Source organism: Gymnoscopelus braueri, assembly GCF_963280865.1.
Source record: "Gymnoscopelus braueri genome assembly, chromosome: 6".
NCBI lineage: Eukaryota > Metazoa > Chordata > Actinopteri > Myctophiformes > Myctophidae > Gymnoscopelus > Gymnoscopelus braueri.
The window spans coordinates 45,607,409-45,621,895 of NC_137607.1; the positions used below are offsets into that span (position 1 = coordinate 45,607,409).

At 39.6% G+C, this 14,487-nt stretch overlaps 1 protein-coding gene across 3 annotated transcripts in view; it reads left to right on the forward strand.

Moving 5' to 3' along the window:
- Positions 1 to 8,354: 8,354 nt before the first annotated feature.
- The window catches only part of armc9 (armadillo repeat containing 9), a 66,460-nt gene continuing 60,327 nt past the window's right edge, over positions 8,355 to 14,487 (forward strand). For all 3 annotated transcript variants that reach the window (XR_013933323.1, XM_080431138.1, XM_080431139.1), the window contains exons 1-4: positions 8,355 to 8,493; positions 9,142 to 9,323; positions 10,146 to 10,271; positions 11,260 to 11,430. Coding sequence is in view for 2 of the 3 variants with exons in the window: in XM_080431138.1 (XP_080287264.1) it covers positions 9,246 to 9,323; positions 10,146 to 10,271; positions 11,260 to 11,430 (375 nt within the window). In the remaining variant the exon portion in view is untranslated. The remainder of the gene's footprint in view (positions 8,494 to 9,141; positions 9,324 to 10,145; positions 10,272 to 11,259; positions 11,431 to 14,487) is intronic.

Genomic DNA, 14,487 nt, shown 5'->3' on the forward strand with positions numbered 1-14,487 from the left:
AAAATGTATGGAACTGCACTATTTCTTCCGGTTCCGGTTGAAGGTTTTCTTTGGCGCGTTACCGCCACCAACTGGGCTGGAATGACGTGAACCAAAATAATGGCAGTGGTGGAAAAAGTACTCTCATGTTTTTTTTTTACTTATGTGAAAGTATCAATTTTACTTTTAAGTAAAAGTCCGGAATTCACAATTTACTTGAGTAAAAGTACAACAGTATTGGTGTCAAAATGTACAAAAAGTGGAAAGTACTCATTATGCAGAATGTCCCATTTCAAGTTTGCAAATGTATAAAAAATCTTTTGAAAATAGCTGATCTACACAATGTAAAATTGATACTTTTACACATTGTGAGCTTGTTCAAAAGTGAACTGACCTACAGAGGATTTTGTTTTGTTGGTGAAAGGTTAAAGTTCATAGAAATGTATATGTGTTGGTTTGTGTAGGTGATTGTTAGGTGAGGTTTCTCCAATTTGGCACAGTCAAATGTGCCAAATTACCTGCAGTTTTCCCAAGAGACGTGACAATGAAAAATTATGGTGTTATACCTTTCTTCTCTTCTTACATAATACACTCTACAAGAGAGATTGGAGAGCATACAGTATCTAAGACATATGACTGTGGGCAATTAAGGTCAGACCCCCAATCCCACTGAATTCCATTAGCAAATGACAGTTAAATATTTAAAAAAGATTAGTGGAGATAGGCTATGTCTGTGCACAAGACATTTGGCAATGACTGGTCCAGCGGTTTGCAAGACCGGACACACACACACACACACACACACACACACACACACACACACACACACACACACACACACACACACACACACACACACACACACACACACACACACACACACACACACACACACACACACACACACAAACCGACCTCTTATAGACGGCTAGACTCTGTCTGTAATTATTAAGTTCTATCCTTGAGCAGGCACATTGCCTGTGTTTACTGTGTGATGGACCTATGACCAAAGATGCAGCTGCTCCTATGTCCTATCATCTCCACACTTGTCTCCTGCAGCAGTCCCCATGATCTCCTATCCTAGCGATTCTCAACCTGTGGGCCGGCGCCCACAGTGGTGGGCCGTGAGGAGCTGAGGACATTGCAAGTGGGACCCAAAATAATTGGCAAAACACATTCATATAAAAAAGTAATGTAAAAACAAATCTTGGTATGTTTTCTTTATAACCTTGAAAAATGTGTTTTCATCGTAATGAATCGGAACGTAAAGTATACTGATCAAAGACACACAATCAATTGATTGATCATTAAAATAACATGCTCTGAAAATGCACAGGGCCCACCCATCTGTCCACTTAACACGTCAGCCGAATGGCTGCCGTGGTTAAGTGGACAGATGGGTGGGCCGTGAACACTTTTTTGACATTTTCAAGCGGGCCCTGATCGAGAAAAGGTTGAGAATCACGGTCCTACCCCCAGCCTGTGACACTGCAAACACACAGTTACAGTTTATTTAATCATTTATTATTCAATTCATTGCTTGTTTCTGTAATGATGTACAAACTGACAATGTAACCTTCTCTAAAATACATACAACTATAAAAACAAAACAGAACAGATCTCAGATGAGTCAAAAGCCATCATAACTGCAAACTGCCAAGAGGAAACAGGTTTAACAGGGATAAAGGTTCAACAAACCAAAAGAGTTGTACTCACACTGGCCTCTATAGGCTTGTTTATATTTTGACAAACAACAACAAAATCAAAATATTCACAAATGAAAAATGTGTGCCCTAAGACTGACATGGCTACTATGACATGGCTACTAAATTTAAAGCTAAATCTTCATCCTCTTCAGACGGTTGTCAGTGAACACACTGGCACGCTGGTGAGCCTCCAACTCCTTGATTCTCTGACGCAGAGCCTCAATCTCCCTGTTCTTCTCCTCTTGTAAGGACTGCAGCTTCTGATGACACACAGGCGGTTAATACATACGTACACCGCATGCACGCACATGCACGCACGCATGCACGCACACACACACACACACACACACACACACACACACACACACACACACACACACACACACACACACACACACACACACACACACACACACACACACACACACACACACACACACACACACACACACACACACACACACACACAAGAGGAGATAAAAACTAAATACATCATACTTTTCACATTAAACTGTGAGCTGCAGGTGATTGTGGGGAGTTAATATCTCGTGAAGTTTTAAGCTGTGTGGTAAAGAGAAAACATGACACATGCACCTGTAGAGGTGTGGTAACTGGTAACTGCTCACCCTCTTGAACATGTGCTGAGGAAACACACTGGTGGAGCTCTGGTGCTTCTCCTGACCCCTTTGTGCTGCATTCTGCATCTTACTGAGCTTTGTCCCAAACTGCCAAAAACACAGAGAGAGGTTAACAACCTGGAGCCCCATTTTAAATGTTTTGTTTTTTTTAAGTTTGCCTATGATGACATGTCCAAAACAGTGTTGCCAGGCTGAAAATGATATAATAATTATAATCATAATAATAATAATAATCCTACAATGTGTGTGTGTCTGTAGTTCACGTGTGTCTCGAGAACCGTCCGATCGACCAGGTTCAACTCCGCGGCAAGGGAGTGGATCTGAGCAATACACTGATTAGTGATTATGTAGGCATATACAGAGATCTGGTTTTCCAGAAACTCTGATCCAAACCGCTATGGCCATATATGTCCATATATGGGACCAACTGACTTTCAAACCCTCCGTGAGTATCGACAGGGACCCAAGGGAGTGATGGGCCACGCGGGAAGTCGTCGGATCAGCGGATATCCAAAACATATTGATAAAACCCCATATATGGAGTACGCTGATGTCATCAATATGACGTCATAGACTGGCCTAAACCCCATATTTGGGCATAAAAGGGACACAGACAGACAGACGGACGGACGGACGGACGAGTACCACTGGTACTCTGACAACGGGTACATTGGGTATTGCATTACTGTGTGGAGCATGCATTTCCAACTTGCATTGTTCCCAAGTGACTAATAAAAGTAATATTATGACTTAGGCTACTTGGTAACGATTCAAGTTGGAAATGCATGCCCCACCCCAGAACCTTGGTATATTTTGCCTAGAGGGTGGGTTGGTCGACCGTGGACCGCGGACGTCACAAACGTAACATGTGGACTTGCGAGGCACAGCGTTCCTCCAATCTGCCATGACAATAGTCCCCCCCCCAAAAGATTTAATTCATGATGTGAAAAGATTACAGGGCCACAGTGTAATTAAAGACAGCCAAGCTCTGTGAGCACTAAAAGGAGCGTAGGATAGACCCCTGAGGGACTCCGCTCAACGAAGTATACATGGTTTAAGACTTTAAATGGTTAAATGCTGAACTTTGCATTGCTCATTTGCCTGTTTGCTGCATTGTCTGAGGCTGCTGCTGCCCTTAAGGAATTGATGCTGTGCTCATAATTAACTAATAAACTAATAATAAATGCATTACTTGTGATGTGAATCTCTCTCCATAATACAATAATAATAATATTAATCGTAGTAAAGGTGCTTTTATCTTAACCTCCAGCTGCAGTTTTAGAAGTTCACTCTGACTCTCCTTCTCCTGAGTCCGTAACTTGGAGTTCAGCTCCTCCATGTCAGCCACCTTAATTTCCAACACCTTCTTTAGCGTTGCATCCTTAACCGCCACTGCAAAGAAAGAACAGCAGCAGCAGAACTTCCAGATTAAATGGCATTTCCAGAGTATCTAACTCCTGTATTGTGTGACGTATTTTTCAGAGTGACACAGGATAGAATGAATGTTGAAAAGTTGATGTGTCTCGCAAGTTGTCGCAACATGGAGTATTCTGCCTAATTCATGCTCTGTGTCACACGCTGAAAATAGCTGATTTATAAGCTCACAACACGTGACGTGTTGGGTTATTTTTCAAGCAGTGAATAATAATAATATTAATAATAATATTAATAATAATAATAATAATGAAATAGAAATGTAAACTTTAATTAAACCTTATTTTCACTGAGTCAGTCAATGGACTAAACATGACTGACCACCCTCTTCCCATCTTTCATCCTTGCTGTATTTATTTATCCCATTTTGTCTCTTTTCACTTACATCACTCGCAATGTACTGTAGGTTATGATTATAGGTCATGTTCCTTAAGTTCACCAGTTAGCTTTGTTGTGTAAAATATGCTCTATCAATATGAATGAATTTGATGGATTGACTTGATATACAGTACAGTAGCTGTGGATCATCAATCTGATGTATTTCCCATGACTTAGGGCTTACGCTGATGGAGGAAATCCATATGGCTTTCTTCCATCTGAGTCTTGCACTGCTGTCTGAGATCCTCCAGCTCCCCCTTGTGTCTCTCTTCCTCTGCTCTCATCTCAACAACCAGCATCTGCATCTTAGCCTCTTGGAACTGGCAACATAGGAGACCACAGAACACAGCATCCACACTGAATCAAATTAAGTCATCTACAGTACTGTTGTGTTATGTTACAGTCTTGGTATTGCTGTCAATTTTAAGGTACAGAACTCCCGCCTTTGGACCACAAGGTCATGGGTTCAAATCCGGGCACCGCCAACTCGGTTGGCTTGGGTACGGCAAGTTGTGCGGTAAGTACTGGAAGCTGATGGTAGGTGTGGCGCTCCACCTCAGCAATCCATCTCCCAGGGGTCTAGCCTAGCGCATTGTAACGGGGATAGATTCCCGTGTTCTCGGCTGATACCGACAATAAGACTCTCCGACTTACTTACTTACTTAAGGTATCACAAGTTGTTCATGGCATGGGTAATAAATCAATCAATCAATCAAGTTCAATCATTTTATGAACTGTCAGCCGGTCCATGTCAACAGAAAAGTTGGGAACCCCTGGTATAGATAAAGCCAAAACAGTAATTAAAATGTTTACTCCTAACCTCTGTTGTTTGCTTATTCTGTTCTTTCACGTCAGCCATAGTGTCCTTCAGCTTCTCATTCTCCTCTGCAATAGAAACACAATTTCAGTGTGAGAGTTCATCAGGATAAAGTAGCCACAAGTTGAAATCGAAGACAATGCAGATCCTTACATGGAATTTTCTCTGCAGATTTATTTAGCGATGGTGTTTGGTGTATCTGGAGTTTTGTTTTAAAGATGTTTTTTTCATGACTTCACATCATGTGATCTTTATATTCTTTCTGTCAACAACCACACAACCAAGTAGTATCTGGTCAGACCCATCAGTGGTCAGAAATGTTCCTGTGATCCTAGTGGACTAACATTGGTCTTTGGCAGGTTGCAAATGTTGTGCATGCAATGTTGGCCTGTATTATTCAGCAGTAGCCTGATAGCCTTGTCAAGGCAACAGCTACAGTATCTCTCCTATGAAACCACACTGCTCCCATTCTTAGGTTGGTTTAAACAGTAATTCTATAACTTAGCGTAGGCAACAAAATATACTGTAGTTTTGTTTAGATTATTATCATTACATTTATGGTGAAGTATTTAGTACTGTGTTCTACTATAGAACCGAAGCTTGCAAACAGAACAGAATCAAGCTTTAGTATCTCGCTTGATTCTGTTCTGAAGCTTTAGCCTAAAATTGCTTACTTGTACAGTAGATGACACACATACCTCTGAGTTTACACTGCTGCGAGACAGCGTTCTGGAGTCCTGTCAGTAGACCTAGCATATCCTGAGTGTCTGCAACACAGTCCACAACTTAGTTGAAATATCAAATATGAAGTGTCAGACTAGTGATTTCAGTTGAAATCAACATAAATGAATGGACAAATGTCCATACAGAGCTCAATGAAATAAAACTTTCTCTATAAAAGATTTAACTAGATTTGGTTAGTAAGGATATTTACTTTACCAGACACTCTGGCTGGTTACCTATCCATCCCAAATCATTTTTTATTTATAAATAAATATTAGTTAGTTAAAAATAGATATAGAGGCTGGTGAATGTTGTTTATCAGCTAGCTGTACTGGTTTCAATATTCAATCACCCATCATTAGCACATAGACTGTAAGGGCATTAACACAGTCAGTCGAACATGACCACAAGAGGGTGTCCAAGGCCCAGATATCTGTTTCACACAAAATACAAGTTCATATTATGCAGCCAGAAACTCATGAGAAAAAAAATGATTTCATTATTAAACTCATCCTCACCTAAACTTAAACAGTATACACAAATTATGAAAATATAAAAGTCATCCTCAATTTAAACAGCATACAGATTAAATATCATTTAATGAGTAAACTCACCCTCAGTAAAACATTTCTCCTTAGAGAGAGAGAGTCTCAGAGCTCTGTCAGTGTCATCCAGCTTCATGTCCAACAGGATGTTGCAGCCATTCACTTCTATTATTTTCTATTTGAAGATGAAATAAAGAAAACAGCAGTGGTGTAAAGTACATTTACTGAAGTACTGTACTTAAGTATGCTTTTCAGGAATATTTACTTTACTGCAGTATTTCCAATTTTCAGTACTTTTACTTCTACTCCACTATGTCTCAGAGACAAAAAAAATACTTTTTACTCCACTACAATTATTTGAAAACGTATTAATTTAAAGTTACTAGTTACTTTGTAGATTTTGATTATTATTACAAAACATACATTAACCACTTCAGCCCTATTGTAACTTTGGCTATTTGAAAATAGCAGATCTACAAGTTCAAAATGCGTCGCATTGTGAGGTGTTATGAGCTTGTATATCTGCTATTTTCAAAGATTTCTATGCATTTTACACATATGATAACTTGTGAAATGGGACATTCTGCATAACGAGTACTTTTACTTTTGGTACTTTGAGTATTTTTTGATGCCAAAACTTTTGTACTTTTACTCAAGTACATTTTGAATACCAGACTTTTACTTGTAACAACAGAGTATTTCTACATGGCAGTGTTGATGCTTTTACTTAAGTAAAACATGTGAGTACTTTTTCCACCACATCACTGCTATTTGAAGATTAAATAAAGAAAACAGAATGCCCTGATAACTTTATAATTCATTCCAAAATGGGTTTTTATCGTATGAATCCCGGGTAAACATCATTGACTACGTTAAAGTGTTGTTGTTTAGTTGTGACCTGTGTGAATTCATCAGCAAATGAATTGGCTAGCCATGACTGTCATATTATATGACAGATGACCGTTCCATGGATAATTAATTAGCCTACTTAACTTACCTTTTCTAACTTAACGAACTGATCAGTGAGCTTGTCCACATCAACCCACGTGGAGTTTAGTGTCATACTTGGTTTCAGTGGGTCTGACAGATTAATAATGACTATCAATAAAGGATATATTGATAATATTATGATGAGCTACAAGTGTGTGTGTGTGGGTTTCACGTTCAGCCGGCGCGTGCTGCCCCCTGGCGGTACTTCATCGCACCATGGTGTCGCGCGCCGAAAATAGCAAATTAAGTAATAGTTTAAACATTTTCGTCTTCATTTGGTTACCATTGATGGGAAAAGTACTCCTTTCTGTTTTTTATTGAGTAAAAGTATCAACACTGCAATGCCAATGTAGAAATATTTACTTGAGTAAAGTACAAAAGTATTGGTATCAAAATGTACTTAAAAGTACCAAAAGTAGAAAGTACTCAATATTCAGAATGTCCCGTTTCACAGGTTTCAAATGGTAACATTTGCCTCTGAGATGTAGTGGAGCAGAAGTAAAAGTATTTAAAAAAAATGAAAATGCTCCAGTAACGTAAAAAATACCTCAACATTGTACTTAGGTACAGTATTTGAGTAAATGTACTTAGTTACTTTACACCACTATGGTTTGGACCAGAGCCTTCAGTTCTCACTCCGGATCAGTAGGAGGCGGTAATGCGCCCGGAAGAGGTTCTTTTGGGGGGAGAGAGAAAAAAAAGACTGGTTGCCAGCGTTGCCATGTCCACTTATTATAAGCGACTTTGGACTTGTTTTTCTGTAAAGTCGCTTGTAAATATTGGTAGTTGCGTTTTTTTGGGCTTGTTTCTAAAGTGTAGTTGCTTATTCGGGCTTGTTTCCTAATGTAGTTTAAACCAGTGGATCTCAAACATTTTCAGGTCAAGGACCACACATTAATATGTATTTGTCCACAGACACTGATCCCCCCATCTGAATTTTATTTTGTGCCAGGGAGCCCCATACAAGATGTGTGTTGTTAAAATGTTTTAGAAAACATCCCACATTTTTTCAAAATTGCTTCAAGATTATTTTTTTTAAATAGCAGATCTACAGCCTAGTTGCTTCTTTTGGGCTTGTTTTCATAGACCCGATTGCTTGTTTCTCTCACAAACTCTGGCAACGCTGCTGGTTGCTAGGTGTTGTGTTGTGGCGTCCTGTTGCTAACCATCATGCACCAGTTTATGAACAGCACTATGGATGTTATACTTACACATTACTTATCGTTACCGACACACTGTCATATCAACTAACATCCTCTAGCAGAGGGATGTTTGTGTAAAAGGTGAGGTATTAGTCATTGCTCTTGTCTAGCAGCAGCAGTAGCCTATGCAGCTATCTCTACTTAACATCTGTTTGCTGCCTACTTAGCATCCTGCTAGTTGACATGTAGGGACTAATTACACCTAATTAAAACGTTTGATCACTAACGCCAGAAAATGTTGGTACACATTGATTGATTGATTGATTGATTACTTTACTTTATTAACAGTTTGCAAAAAGAAAGCACAGAAAGTACAGTTCTATACAAAAGGATGCTAAAAGCATTAAACTCAAGAAAACACTATGGCTTGTTTCCATTGGGTCCTGTGTGTTCGATTCATCGAGACATTTAATGAGGAACAATAATACAGAAACACCATATCAACGAGTACTCAAAAAGAAACCAACCCAAACACAGCCAAAACGTCGTCAAACCTACAGGCTAGTAATAATAATTAACCTGTTTGTTGTCAGATTTTGATGGATTGCATCCTTTATTAACAGTTCGCAAAAGTACAGAGGTACAGTTACTATACCATAATGCTAAAAGGATAACAGAAAAAGCCCTGAGGGCTTGTTTTACATTGTGGTCCTGTGTATTCAATTCATCAAGAAAGATGAAGTCGAGCTATTTAGAATAAATCAACAACAAACAACATTTATTCTGCAGGTTCTGAGGAGTGGTCGTCATCATCATCAGTGTTATTATGATGGAAGCTGTTTGATGGCTGGCCTACAGTAACTGCACTACCTGTAGGTGTTGTTGGTGTTCACATGAGTTCCAGGGAGGCAGGCGAGAAGATGGGGGACATCTTGGCCAATGAAGCTGATCTTCTCACGATGATCAAGGAGGTATGAAATGCATGGATTCAAGTTCTCAGTCGCCACGACTGAGTTCAGTCATTTGGATGCCATAGAAGCCAACATGTCTTCTATGGAAACATGTTGTGCAGTGAAAATAGCCGATCTTTAAGCTCTCAAAGCTTGTAGATCTGCTATTTTCTGTTATTATTTTAAGATTAGAGCATTTGAAGTGGTCAAACTAGCAATATGTTCAGAAGCATCTTCCATAAATCTTAATAGTCTCGAATATTTCATAAAAGCAAAGGTTAAAGCCATAATCTGTGATTTCTTCACCTGGTTGGCTGTATGTAGAGAACAGCAGGAACAATATTACTAAAACATCATAATTTTACATATTTTGTTAATTTCTTTTAGGAAACAGCACTAGTGTGTTTCACAAATCGCACATTAGGACTTTTTCCAGTCGTGAGATTTTATTTTGCTTTAATCTATGGAAATATGAACACTGCTGTTTTAGCTGCTCTGCCGTGCATAACTAGACTGTGTGGAATACTGAGCTACCCGGCTAAAACACAGGTCACGGAATGCCCTTTTCCCTCTATCTGTGCCTCTTTCTCTACTTCACACTGAAATCCTGCACAAACGTACACAAACTGAATTCCTCAGTGTTCATTTAACTCCAAGAGTGTACAAATGCAACCAAATGGACCTGTAGGAGCCCATTTGGTTATCGGCTATCAGCGCCCCCAGTACAATAGATTTTAGGCTTAAAAATGATATGTGTAAAAAGATGTAGTTTGTGTCTATGCTCTGTATTTGAATTGTAATTTGAAATGTGTTTTTGTTCTGTACCCATCTTTTTTTCACCAGTACCTAAAGTATGAGAAATTTGACGACACAGTCTACAGCTTTGACAAGGAGTGCAAAAACAAAGGCAAGCTTGTGTCCAAGCCTCAAGGAGACACACTTAAAGACTCCAAGAATATTATCGTTCAGGTAATAATGTCCTCCTAATATTATCTTAATAACCAATACTCCACACACGTTCCTGGGTAAGTTATGATTGTGGGGTGGGTAAAGCACACCGTAATGAAAACCATACAGTATTGTGCCACAACCGTGAGTATAGAAATATGACCCCTCTGTTCAACTGTCACACTTGTAACTCATTCTGGATATGAGCTGCTAAATGCCTAAATTGTAACTGAGTGATCATGTTGATCTGCCACAGATAGATCTGGTGATGATGGCAATTATTGATGAAATGGACAGACAGCCCTTATAGAGCACCAAAGTCTGACGTCACTGCCGCTAGAGGGCGCTATCCCCCTGGGTAGGGTGTTGAAATCTCCATAGGGGAATCTTAGATGCCTCATATAAGATTTTTCTAACACAGTTCTTTTGAGAAGATCTAAGATTCCTCTATGGGGATTTCAACACAAAAAATAACGCCTCGACCCAGGGGGATAGTGCCCTCTAGCGGCAGTGATGTCAGGACTTCGGTGCTCTATAGAATCCTAAACTTGGGCCACTAATCTCATTCCCCACAGTTTGGCACAAACATGGGAATGAATTCATTCTACTATCATGCCACCACAATGTGGAATTCCCTACCACCAGCCATCAAAAAGTATGACTCCCTGCCCTCCTTCAAAACCACCATAAAAGAGAACATGTCTGCAATTTGCAACTGGACATAGACAAGTCTTCTAGCTTGCCAAAAGAAATGACCCCCCACTGTTTTTCTGTAAATATACTTTTACTGCTCCTAGTATTGATCATCTCTTGTATAGTATTGTATATATTTATATGTCTTGATGAATTGAATACATAGGACCACAAAGGAAACAAGCCCTCAGGGCTTTTGTGTTATCGTTTTAGCTTTATTGTATAACTGTACCTCTGTACTATTTGCAAACTGTTAATTAAGTATTAAATTAATCAATCCTTTAACCAACCTGCTGCTGTAACTGGCCCACTGCAGAGAGACCTCCTCAGTTCCTTTGATGACGGAGACCATAAGGTGTTCTTTGAGCTGTGGACTGAGAACGTCCCCTCTGACCTCAGGGACATGGACACCCAGGCCCAGAGACTGGAGTTCTATCTTCAAATCCATTTTACCATCTACCCACTGAGGAGCCACTTAGGCAGACCTGTATGTACACTATTATACACTTTATAGGCTAATCGCTAATCGCTATTATTTATTATTATTTTTATAGCCGTCATAATCGTTGCTAATTTTTTTTTTATGTTTTCAAAAATAGTGGGAAAAAAAGTAGTGGAAATAGAAGGTCTTCAAGCTTGAGCTTGTAGATCAGCTATTTCCACTATTAATGTTTTTTTTAAAGTATAAAGTTATTAATTATGTCAGTCATTTCTTTTTATATTTAGGTTATTTGTCATATCTGTGCAACTTCAAAGCCTAAAATTCAAACAGAAATGTATTTTTTATTCATAAGTTGCCGTGTTCAACTACAAAAAGTATTTCTGTAAAAGTTCCTCTGAAGCTGATTTCTGAAGCAGTTCACTTTGGTTGCTTGCTTGCTTTGAGGTCTCTCTCACTTGATAGTAGAGCGGATAGTAGGAACAATCGTTCACTTTGTGATACAAGCGTGAAAATTGGCATGAACATTCCTTTAGGTCAACTCTTTGACTTTTTTAATCGAGCCACTCAAAAATCCAAGATGGCGGCCATTTTTCAAGATGGCCGATACCTTAGTGGGCAGTTAAGTGATATGATGGTTTATTTGGTGATACAAGCATGAAAATTGGCATGAGCAGTCTCTGTGGGTCACTTGACAATACGCCACCCACAGCTACTTGAAATTTCAAGATGGCGGCCATTTTTCAAGATGGCCAACACTTTAGTGGAGCATTTAAGTTATATAATGGTTCATTTGGTGATACAAGCATGAAAATTGGCATGAGCAGTCTCTGTGGGTCACTTGACAATAAGCCACCCACAGCTACTTGAAATGTCAAGATGGCGGCCATTTTTCAAGATGGCCACCACCTTAGTGGACTAGTTAAGCTTAAGAAATCATTTAGTTGGTGATACAAGCATGAAAATTGCCATGAGCCGTCTCAAAAGGTCATTTGACAAGAAACCGCCCACAGCCACTTGAAATTTCAAGATGTCAATCTTTAAATGATACCTTTTCTCATAGAAATGTATTGGGTTCCTCAAAAAGCTCTGTCAAGAGAGGTTGTTTGACTGTGTTTTGTCTGACTCCTCGCCCACGACCTGTCCAGTTTGGTAAGACCTGTCAGGAGTTGCCTCCCACCGGCATAGCTCTCAGGGTTCACTGAGGTAGGCCTAAACAAGCTCCCTTACCACGACAAGGTAACAGTCACAAGGGAGGATATATATATATATATATATATATATATATATATATATATATATATATATATATATATATATATATATATATATATATATATATATAGTTTTTTTTAAACTAACAGCCATTACATGTGTCAAATAAATACTAAGGGGTGGGGAAACAAAAAATAAGATGAATAAATTAGCACAGTTGTGGTGCTGATAAGCACAGTTGTGGTGCTGAACGGACAGTGCTCCAAAATTATGAGTAATGGCTAATACTGAATGGCAATAGCCACGGAACCATGACAAACGATACTAAGGAACTAAACTGAAAATGTGCTTCACTGTTAGATATGGCAGTGGAAGGCAGTGGAAGCAATGTTACAAAGTAACAACTGAAAATTACACAGTAATAGACTAGATAAAAAGTAAAACATGATGCGTCGATGTGACGAGGGGAAGCCGAGCCATAGGCCTCCACTTGAAAACACAGAGGACAACAGGGAATAACTCTGGCAAAATAAACATGCAAATAGGTTCTAGCAGGGGCAACTACATAGGCATGTGAAACTGAGTCCATATCTGAAGCAGTTACACCTTCCAGTACATGCCTTGGAGCACCCACATTTGGTCAACTCCCAACAACTCTCCGCAATAGGTGGAAGTGGAGTCCAGAAGACTTTCCACTTCTCGTCCTGTTCCACCCATCCCCAGTCAGATGGGCTCTGCATTTGTGGATGTCGCTTCAATGCCTGTCCCCACACGTATCCAGCCTCATAAGAAGCATGTTTGGCATGCTCTTTGAGTGCTGCTTGAGTTGGTGGGATCAAGTCATATTGTCTTTGCTTTCTGGCAAAGAGATCAAGCCTGGCCTCGTTCACAGTTGTGACATCGCTGGACCGGTCATACATTAGATCTTCTTGGCCTCTTGACATGGATATCTTTGGTATCTTCAGTGTCTTCAGCAGATGTAGATGCTCTCTTTTGGGCCCTTTCCAGCTCTGTGTTGTTGAACCTAAGTTTACAGCTTGAATTATATTTTGCTCTGTTTCTTGTCGATGTGCTTTCTATGCCATCACCTTCATCTAGTCGGGTTGGACTAAGTAAGATAGGCAGAGCATTGATCTTATGAAATAATGGAACATTTCTTGCAATGGTATCATAACCAGTACGATCGTGCTCTCTGTTGAATAAACTCGGCTGAATGAGTTTTTCCTTGGTGACCTGCTGACAAATTAAACATCTGTCCCAGTTAGTTTTCACAACTGTTATGATGGCTTCTGCCATGTCTGCAGCATAGGCAGAGGCCGAGGGTTTATCCTTTTACCACCTTTTACCAAGCACTTTGATGTATGGGATACAACTAAGTTCGTGCCTTAACCCTACACTTAGTTCGATCGTTCATCCAATGCCATTTAAATCCTGAGCGATCTGTACACCATCCGGTTAACTAAAACCCCATTAACCTTGGCTCGGCTCTCCCGTGCTGGCACAACCTGTCAATTCAGGTGCGGCTATCTAACTGTTTTGGGGTAAATTAGACAGCATTTGGGATACCAACTTTCAATTAGCTGACATTGAACCCCACTCTGAGTTTAACAGCAGTGATATATCACCAGTGTGCCCTGGTAGTGCAGATATTCACTCTTATCTAATCTATCTATGATCAACAAATCAACACAACTATATTGTGATGTGTTAAAAGTTGTTCTTTAGCATAATAATAATAATCGTATAATCGTCCTTAAAGAAAAAAAAACATAAATTTCTATGAGAAAATGTATCTTTTGAGGATCCAGGGGGCGGCCATCTTGAAAATAGAAATGTAAAGTGGCTGGGAGTGTTTTCTTGTCAAGCAACCCTTAGAGACTGCTCATGCCA